General features: G+C 48.6%; 1 protein-coding gene across 1 annotated transcript; it reads right to left on the minus strand.

The window, feature by feature from the left end:
- Positions 1–8,161: 8,161 nt before the first annotated feature.
- On the minus strand, positions 8,162–9,552 carry CCL19 (C-C motif chemokine ligand 19). Its single transcript, XM_047098647.1, has 4 exons — positions 9,431–9,552; positions 8,600–8,726; positions 8,273–8,366; positions 8,162–8,182 (listed from the first exon to the last, which is right to left on the minus strand). Exons 1-4 carry the CDS (start codon positions 9,489–9,491, stop codon positions 8,162–8,164), a joined length of 303 nt encoding a protein of 100 aa, XP_046954603.1. The 5' UTR covers positions 9,492–9,552.
- Between the last annotated feature and the right edge of the window lie 369 nt (positions 9,553–9,921).

A 9,921-nucleotide genomic window follows, 5' to 3' on the forward strand; every position in this document is an offset into this window, starting at 1 on the left:
TTTCTCCTGGTTTTGAAATGTCCCCATTTCTTTAACTGACTCCCCTTTTCTTTCATCCTCATTTAATCCATTCTTGAAGATAGATTGTTGTGGTGATATCATTATTACTCACAAAGACGGTGATTTATTTCTCTTCCTGGCAGTTGCTCCCTTAAAGTTAAGCATGGTTGTATGACCCACTTTGGCCAATGAAATGTGTATAGAAATGGCATGTGTCATTTGTAGATAGAAGTGTTTAAACAAGAGTTCCCCTGACTGTTTTTCCTGGCTGCAGTGATCATGGAAACATGTGTTGAGATGGAGAAGCATGCTGAGAGATCAAGGCAGTCTGGAATGTTGAGTTACCACATGGAACACAGCTGTGCTAAAGTCCCGCCTAGACCCACAGCAGGCTTGATATGCATGGGGAATAGAATTTTGTTGTGTTAAGGTACTCAGATTCGGTGTCATTTGTTATTTCAGCATAACCCAGCCTATCCTTGACCAATCAGGTGTGTTGGTGGTGGTTACAAGGTTTTGTAGAATAGAGATGATATAATAACAAACTAGAAGAAGAATGGATGTCACCCTGAGATCTTGGATTTAGAATTGGATTTTTGCTATGGGCTGAATTGTATCCCCTGAAAATTCATATGTTGAAGCCCTAGCCCTCATTGTAGCTATATCTGGAGATAGAGTCTTTAGGAAGTAATTTAAGTTAAATGAGGTCAAAGGGTAGGACCTTAATCTGATAGGACTTTGGCCTTATAAGAAGAGAAAGAGAGGGGCACCTGGCTGGCTCAGTTGGTTGGGCGTCTGACTCTTGATTTCAGCTCAGGTCATGATCTCATGGTTTGTGGGTTTGAGCCCTGTGACAGTGTGGAGCCTGCTCGGAATTTTCTACCCACCCCGCATCTCCCCCATGCACACACACACACTCTCTCAAAGTGTATAAATAAGCTTTAAAAAAATTTAAAAAAAAAAGAGAAGAAAAAGAGAGATCTCTTTGTCATGGGACATAGTGAGAAGGTAGTCATCTGCAAGATAAGTAGAGAGGTCTCACCAGCTCTCAACAGAAATTGACTATGCTGGCACCTTGATCTTGAACTTGTAACCTATAGAACTATGAGAAAATAAATGTCAACTGATTAAGCCACCCAGACTATGATATTTTATTATATAAGACCAAGCTAAATAAGACAGATGTGGTAATTGCTAAAGCTCTAAACAGTGTCTCTTTGGAGAGGGGTGAAGTTTTTTGGTTGTGTGAGCAAAAGAGATATTATATTAGATGATACCCTTAAATTTTTAAGAAGGCTAGGGTTTTGGACAAATGGTGTATGTTGATGTTGGATAGCCAGAGGATAGACTATAGAGGTATTTATCATTGTTTTCACTGCCCACAACCTTAACTCCTTCCTATATGTGAGGAATTTCCCATTGTATTAGTCTTAGTTAACCAATAGTTACTTTCCATCATATAATACCCAAAGGTCACATTCTAATTCTTCTAGCCCCCTTGGGCACATGACTTAGGCTTAGCCAATTAGAAAAACCTTACCAAGATTGTGAATAGGAAGATAGTAGTGATGCAAAGGAGCAGGAGTAGTAGAGAATATATTTTGATAGTGGTAGGAATGGTGGCAGAGGTGACGTGTGTTTTCCAGGGGCACTGTAGCTATGTTTCCAGATGTAGAACCTGGCAAGCTGATCACTAGATACTTGTGGGGCTTGAAGTAACAGTACAAATGAAGGCCAACATACCGTGTATCTAAATATTTAAAAGTTATAAATCAAATAAAAATATACCTTTCTTACTGCCTTGAAAAATATGCTTTTAGAGCATCTTGAAGGTCAGGTTCAAATTTAGAATTCTTAGACTCCTTGGAGTTCCATGATGGAATGAGGTGGTAAGGGGAGCTTACTTCAGTGCTCTACTTGTCCTCCTCCTTTTCCTACCCTCAGTTATATCCTGTACCACGAAGAGTCATGTGCCTGGTGTAGACATTCTAGCCCCATACATACAAGCTCCTTCCATGTTCCCTGGAAATAGCTACCTCTTGGCAGCTCTCTGGATGCAGAGAGTGATGCAGTCCATTCTAGGAAGGATGGCTCTGTGGAAGAGGACTGCCTGACTCTGGAAGCTGCTTGGGACTACTCGGGCAGGGAATTCTCTAGTTTTCAGTTCCTGAAATGTGATCTAGAGGGAGAAGCACAAGCTACAGGTCAGCGTGTCTCCTTATTCCTGTGTCCTCTGTGTCCTGTGTCCAGAGATATGACTGGAGGAGAGCCAGAGTAGAGCCCTCTGAAACATGGAATGCAGGGCAGGGGCTCCAGTTGTCTGGACATAAGGGTGGTACTGGAATTTGGTATCCCCTTCTGGGGATGCTGTCCTGGAGGGATGTCTGGACTATCCTGGTTCTATTGCAAGCTTTGCAAATGGTTCTGGCTGCTCAACCTCCCTTAGTCATCTATTTTCTACAACTTCCTATGGTCTTTTCAATAAATTACTTTTCTGTTTAAATCAGCTAGTGAGTTTCAATAGCTTGCAAGTAAGAATCTTTATTAATACATTTGTATATTTGCCTTTTTTGGTGTGGTGTGCGGTACTGTAACCTTTGTTAGAGGATTTCTTCAGCTTCATGAAGCCCAAGACCATATCTGTCTTGTTCACCTAGAACGGTGCCTGTTAAGAATAAATGTTCTGGGTTCCAGTGATGTGGCATCACTTTAGACACAATGATTTGCCAAGCTAGGACCCTATGTCATGGTAGCCCTTAAACTATGGGGGGTCCTACACTAACAGATATTTTGACACTTAGGGCTGCCATGCCAAGAGGTTCCATTTACTTAGACTACAGGGAAAATGGTGTCCCTGGAGTTGTACAATGTGGATGTCCTGCACTGTACATCCTGAACACCAGGCCTGGTCTTCCTGACAGTGATAGACTTCCCTGAGAGGAATAGTGACCTTATAGTAATGGGGGACTTTGACATTCATGGGGGTTCTGTCAGCAATGGGGACATTATTAGGTATTGAGATGTCCTGTCAGTAGGTGTTCTTGGATTGATGGAAGGCTTTTAAAGTGTTGGGCCCCTGGAAGGAAGGGGTGGTTTCTTCTTGGAGGATGCTCCTTGAAATGATGATCTGACAGGTATGAGATCAGCAAGATGATTGAGGTTTTGATGGTGATGGGTCCAGATTTCCAGGGACTGTGATTCTGAGAACCAGAGCCCTGGGGGATCCGGTTGTCCTGGTAGGGCATTGTGGAAACTGCTGGGGTTCAAACCATCCCACTTCTGCTGTGTTGGAGCCCAGGAAATCTCACATCTTGTGCCTCCCCACAGGAGCCATGGAAGACTAGAAGGTCCTAGGAACAGGAATAGGGCCTCCTCCCCTGTCCTGCCTGATCCTGGCCCCTCAGAAGATGGACATGACCCTTAGATGCCAGTCCTTCTGGAATCTGATCCCACCCCTGTGGTCCCCAGATGCTCTGCTCTGTGGAGGTTCCCTCCAGAACCTGGCTAGCTCAGAAGCCTGGCCCCGCCCCTTTCAGGAGCCTTGCCCACAGCACCCCAATGTCTGGCCCCTACTTTTTGGGATCCCAGGTCCTACCCTTCTATTCCTCTTTTCCTTTTAACGTCACCTGGTCTTGGCCTCTGATACTCCCCTGGGAATGGAGTTAAGAATGTGGGCATATTTGTAGCCTGATCCCCATCTCCACTGCTCCACTTTGGGAAAACTGAGGCTTGAATAGACCTGGAGAGCTGTGCTTATTACCTCCTGGAAGCTTTGGGGAAGCTAACTTCCCCTTAGCTGGAGAGCCCAGGAGGCTAGAAGCCCTCCAGGCGGCATCTCTGTGTCTGGGCTCAAGCACTAATGTCCTGTCTGAGCCTCCAGCTTCTCCTCTGTTTTTTTCCTAGCTTTTCCTAGCAAGCCAAGCCTTTCTACCCCAACTGAACATCTCAGCCCTCAGCCCTCAGCCCAAGTGCTACCCCTCAAGCAGTCTTGGGGTGCAATCTCAGCTCTGTCACTCACTAGTTGAGTGAACTTGGTAGTTTACACTACCTCTCTGGGCCTCAATTTCTTCATATATAAAATGGGACTAGTGATCTCCATCTCATAGCGTTGCTGGAGGATGCAATGATATAATGCACATAAAGGACTCAGCTTGGAGCCTGGCATGTGATTAGCACCCCAAAGTAATGACTTTCCCTGTTCCCTGAGGGTCACTTCCTCAGACCTGGCCTTGCTGTATTGTTTCCCACTTTTATTTAGGAAATGGGTCAACTCAGAGAGGTGGTATGTGTTGTAGCTAAGAGTACAGATTCTGGAGCCAAACTGCCCAGCTAAGACCCCCACCCCCCCCCCCACCACTTCACTATCGGTCCAGCCTGGGCAAGCTACTTAACTTCTGCACCTCAGTTTCCTCAGCTGTAACATAAGAATGATACTAGTACTTAAAGCAGTGCCCAGCACTAGTGGTGAAATAGCTGGTATTACAGAGCCATGTCCTTCCATGTGGACAAGTCTCAGGGACCACTGAGGAAGTTCTCTGATCAGAGAAATGCTGGCTTATTCTTACAGAGGGGTTCTTAGAGGAAATTCCCCCACTTGGGAGTCCTGCTCCTTTGTGAGACTGTGATTTCCAAGATTTTCTGGCTGGTTCAAAGTTTCCCGGAGACCAGAAAAGGGGGGGGTTGGGGGTGGGGGCTTACCAAGAAATTGAACATGAGCTGATGAAAGTATGATCAAAACCGTATGGGGCTGGCTCTTACCAAACACTTACCCATGCAACAGAGACAACCCCCATGTCTTGAGAACTGGATGTGCTCCAGGTATGAGTGGGATGGGGTATTGTGGGAAAGGGCCATTTTCAGTTACATTTTTTGTTAATCAAAAGAGTACTGGGCCTTGTTCTGTGCCAGCCCCTGAGCAGAACAATATTGACAGTTGAGATCAACAGGTCCAATCCCTTTCCCTGGGAACTCTATCAATAGACAGGACAGAGAGCTTTTTGTCCATCATGTAGATGGGAGCTGGGGAGCTCTCTGAGCAGGGATGTCAGGTCCCTTTAGGGAGATGTTTGCTAGGGCCATAGGCCTTCAGGGTAGGGGGCTTTCACTCAGCTGCTGACCTTAAACCTGTAGCAGGTGCCATGGGTCCTAGACAGGAGGGTGTCTACCTAGAGCCAGGCAGTAAGGCCCCTGTCTTCTGGTTGAGGAGCTGGAAGTCCATACTATCCCTTGGAGAAGCTAGAAGCCTCATCATTGTCAGGTAGGCTTCTGGCCTGCCATAACTTGGCAAAATGACATAACACTTGTGGGTAAATCATAGTGAAACAGGGAGCAGGTGTGAACAGATAAAGTCACAATGCTGAGAATATTTGAGTGGGGAAGGACAAGTCTCAGATTGCTGGGCTAAGAGCAATCTCCTGTATCTGGCAGGAGATAAGAGGATAAGACTGAGTGCCTGGGAGGGGCTGGTGGCTGGGGAAGAGAAGGCATTGGCTGGAGAAGGGTTGGGGAGGGCTGCATCCCTGCTCCCTGTGGTACTCTAGTGTTCACCCCCTCAGACTTCCTTGAAATTCCTCATTCACCAGGCCTCCAGGGTGTGGCAAGAGGCTGTTCAATCTAAGCTCCTTCACTAGCTCCTGAATTATTTTCTCTCTTCCTGAATCTCAGCTTCTTCTTTGTTCCCAGAGGGTATCCCTTGGGACCCAAGAAGTAGGGACATTTCTGAATGTGCATGACTTTGCGGGGGGAGGCTATGTGAATGCTGCGGTTTTAGCATTCACCCAAAAGATGACCCAAAGATGCATGAGTCAAATCTTTGGAGGGACTCTTAAAAATTAGGTTCCCCTCCTTGTACACCTGACTTATGGGGGAACTAAGGTGTTGGAGATGGGGAGTAAGAAAGGGACTTGATTGGAGTGGTACAATGAAGTGCAGAAGTAGGATTGGGGGCTGGGCACTGAGTTCAGGACTTGTTCCTGTCCCCCTCCGTCCATCTCCCAGTGGCAGTATCAGGGAGGTAGTGTTCAAGGGGCTCTGTAATTGTAGCATTTCCCTCAGGGCTCCCTCCCTCACTTCCCCTCTTTTATCTGGGTTTCTCTCCCGAGAGTCCAGAGGGAGGTTTTGTGTCTGCCTCTGTGGCAGGCTGACCTCCACTTGGCTTCACTGGAAACTGAGAAGGATTTGAGGCAATGTGCTCCCTTCACACCTGTGTTTGTCCTTTGCCTGCTGGAGAGCAGGGCACAGGGTTCAAAAGGTGTCTATAGCTGGGACCTCTGGAGCTCCATGGTTGACTGCCTTAATGAATGGATGGGTAGATGGGTTGATGGATGGATGGCAGTCTAATGGATGCAGAGAGAGCTAAATGGATGGATGCATGGGTGCATGGATTGGATGAGTAATTTCTTCCAGGCATCACAGCCAAATTTCCCAGCCATAGCAGTTGTTTTTGCAAATTATCCCCATCCCACCCATTCCTTGTGACTCTAAGACCTGGGATATCTGAGGTTTCGAATACCTACTTGTGGAAGCAGAGGGCAGGAAGAAGCTGCTATGATTTCAGGTCAGTGTGGAGGGGCTGGCACAATCCCCTCACCACTGCTCCCCTTTCCAGGCTGCCCAGGCCTGGTTTTGTTGCCAGATGAGGAATATCTGGTACAGTGATGACCCTTCTTCTCGGGTGATGATGCTCAGTCCATTGTCATAGCTACCATCCAACCTCAGCATCACAGACTTGCTGCTCTCAGTGGGACAGTCCCTTAGAGGCCATAGTTGGAGACCAGCAGCTTCCTCAGGGGACATCGCAAGCATAGGGGTTCATTCCTCCCAGAGCAGCCCTGTAGTATGCTCCAAGAGTCACAGGGCTTTCATCTCTCAAAGAGGAGACTCCTTTATAACTCCCTGGTCTTAGTGTTGCCTTGGACCTGGTGCCCACATGGGCTGCAGAGGTAGTGGTGGATTCCTCCATGCTGAATCTCCCTAGCTCCCTGGCTACTCCTTCTTCCACTTGCTGGGCCCTTTCCCATTCTGACTTCTGGCTTCCAGGTCTATCTATCCCACACTACCAGATAAGTGTGGCCCCAGGATTGCTCAAATGGGGCTGGTCCTGGCCCAGCCTGACTGAGTGAGAGAGGAAGGCTGGCCTGAAAGTCAGATTCTGTATGGGCATATGGACACTCACTGCTGGCTGTTGAGCCTTTCCTCACATATTTATTCATTTTATAGACAAATATTTATTGAGCGACTATTTTGTGCCAGGCAGTATACTGGACACCAGGGAGACAGTGGAAACCAAAATAGGCATCATCCCTGTCCAGGAAGGCTGACAAACTATCAGTTATAACTCAGTGTGATGAGTACTGCAAGGGGAGAGGAGCAGGGCTCTCTGAAGACTTGGGATGAAGGGAGGCTACCCAACCCAGCCTAGAGTCAAGGAAGGCCTCATGGAGAAAGAGTCATTAAGAACCAGATGGGAAGGTAGGTGAGCCAATGAGAGAGAAGAGTGTTCCTGACAGAGGGAATGGCATGGCTGTTTGGGTACTTTCCCCCCAGATAGTAGAGCTGGGCCTCTTCCTGCCCCTGGCCATGAGAACTGGTTCTTGATAAGCCCCTTCCCGCCCTGGTGAAACCTGATCCCTGAGACATCTGGATACTTTGCCTTGGAGAGCAAAGACTGGGAGGCATGAAAGAGTTTGGCTCAATCATTGAACAGACACAAGTTTGAGTGTCACAGTGCTGTGAAGAGACATGAGGTGGGGGCCCTGATTGTGGGAGTTGATCCTGAAAACCCAAGGTATTAAGTAGGAGTCCATGAGAAGATTGCTTAGGTTGCAGAGTGAAAATTAGATCTTGCCATTCCATCTCCCTATTTCCTATCCTGGTCCTCTTGGACAGAAAACAAACAGCAAACAGACAGATCCATGGGTACCAGTTGGGCTTTATTGGAAGCATTGCAGTCTGGGTGTGGAGGAGAAGCTGTGCTCCTGCCACACTCATGCCTGCTCACACTCACACTCACATTGACACTGCAGGCCCTGTCCCAGCTGGGTCAGGTCTGGTACAGAGTTGCTGGAGGCCTGATCCTCCCTTTTGGTCCTTGGTTCCCCAGGGCTGCAGTGATTCATATCCCCTCACTCAGACACAGGGCTCCCTCTGGGGCTGTCATGGGTTAACTGCTGTGGCGCTTATTCTAGGGGAGGAAGAAGAGTCAAGGTCATGGTCTGGGGTCTTGGGCAAGGACTCTGAGGGAGGAGGCAGGGCTGGGGAGGGCTGGGCTTGCCTTTGCAGTGTTCTTCTGCAGTCTCCGGATGATGCGGTCCACCCAGGGCTGGTCTGGGGGTGCACAGAGCTGGTGACCTCTCAGTGTGGTGAACCTAGAGTCACAGGTCAGTTATCAGAAACAGTGGAGCCCTGGAACCCAGATCTCTGGTAGGCCCTGGTGTGAGGGGCAGGAAGATGTGGGGACCACATCTGGGAACCAGTTTCAGGCGCTTACTTGAAGAGGTTGGGCTTGGCAAGGAGAAGAGAGATAAGATGGTGGGGGTATCACCAATGGCTGATGGGGGAGAGGAGGCTGAGGCTAGACAAGTCCCTCCCCACAACTCACACGACAGCAGGCACTCTACAGCCATCCTTGATGAGGAGGTAATGAAAGGCCCGCACGATATTCCCAGGGATGGGGCGCTGGGTTACAGACAGGCAGCAGTCTTCAGCATCGTTGGCACCACCCAGAGCTGGGATATGGGAAAGAAAGTAGTGTCAGGGCATAGGGACCCTGAGGAAGGGAGGCCGTAGATAGCCCTAACTGAGGTTAAGGACACACGTCTGTGTGTGTAGGCAGCTAAATCAGTTATTCAGCTGGTATATATCAATATGGCCCTAGTGGTTGCTAAATATATTGAAGTACTTCTAAGCTGTTTGGTAAACAACCACTGCCCTAGGCCTCATAAATGCCTTTCTGCTGCCCTGATCATCCCAACTTCTCTCCCAGGACCTCTCAACTGCTGCATCAATGAAGAGTTGATGCTGTTCACAGCACGGGGGTGGGGAGGGGAGTCGGGGGTGGGGAGTAGCAGGAGGCTGGGGTTAGAGGACTTTTGAATTGTTAAATATTTTGACTACTAGCCCTGTCTCCCATTCTCTCTCCTGTAAGCAAATATATACTGTTTTCTCCTGTCTGGGAAACTGAGGCAACAGGAAACAGGCTGCAGAGAGAAGGTAGCCATAGGCTTTGGGATACACCAAGAGACGGACAAACATTGGAATTCAGGGGTCCAGGCACTCACAGACACACACACAGGCACACACACAGTCACACACACAGTGTTCAAGGAACCTCCGGATTCACCCAAACATGGAGACCTAATTCAGTGTCCCCACATCCAGCATCAAATAGTCTGACATTTAGACACCCCCACCCCCTGTCCCCAGGGCTTACCAGGAGAGGTCCAGAGAATCAGCAGGCTGAGGGTCAGTAGTGCAGCTGCAGGGGATGCCATGGAGGGTGAACAGAGGCAGACCAGCAGTGAGCGGGAGTACGGGTGAATCTCTGGGTGTGTGCAAGAGTCTGTGTGACACTGAAAGTTGGCTGGGAGTGGGAGGGAGCAATGGGAAGTGCACAGGAGTCCTTCTGGGATGTGAGGGGGTCTGGGAATGTGAGTGCGAAAGCCTGTGTGAGGCTGCGACTGCCTCCTATTTATGGCTTGGAACTTTCACTTTCCCTGCTCAGAAATTCCCCTCCACATCCATTCCATGGATTCCCCTCTGCCCCCCTTTTTCTGACGGAACCTGACCCTGCCCTCCCTTTCCCCGCCTCAGTAGCTTCCCTGCTCTTCTGCTTTCTTTGGCTTCATCTCGGAGAAACTAAGCAGTCTGCCGTCTCGCCAAGAGAAGGGACCTTGCAATGTCAGCTCCAGATAGAGGTTCTCC

This window comes from Lynx rufus, unplaced genomic scaffold, assembly GCF_022079265.1.
Source record: "Lynx rufus isolate CCGP_SWC_20201006 ecotype Redwood Valley unplaced genomic scaffold, mLynRuf1.p SCAF_10, whole genome shotgun sequence".
Lineage (NCBI taxonomy): Eukaryota > Metazoa > Chordata > Mammalia > Carnivora > Felidae > Lynx > Lynx rufus.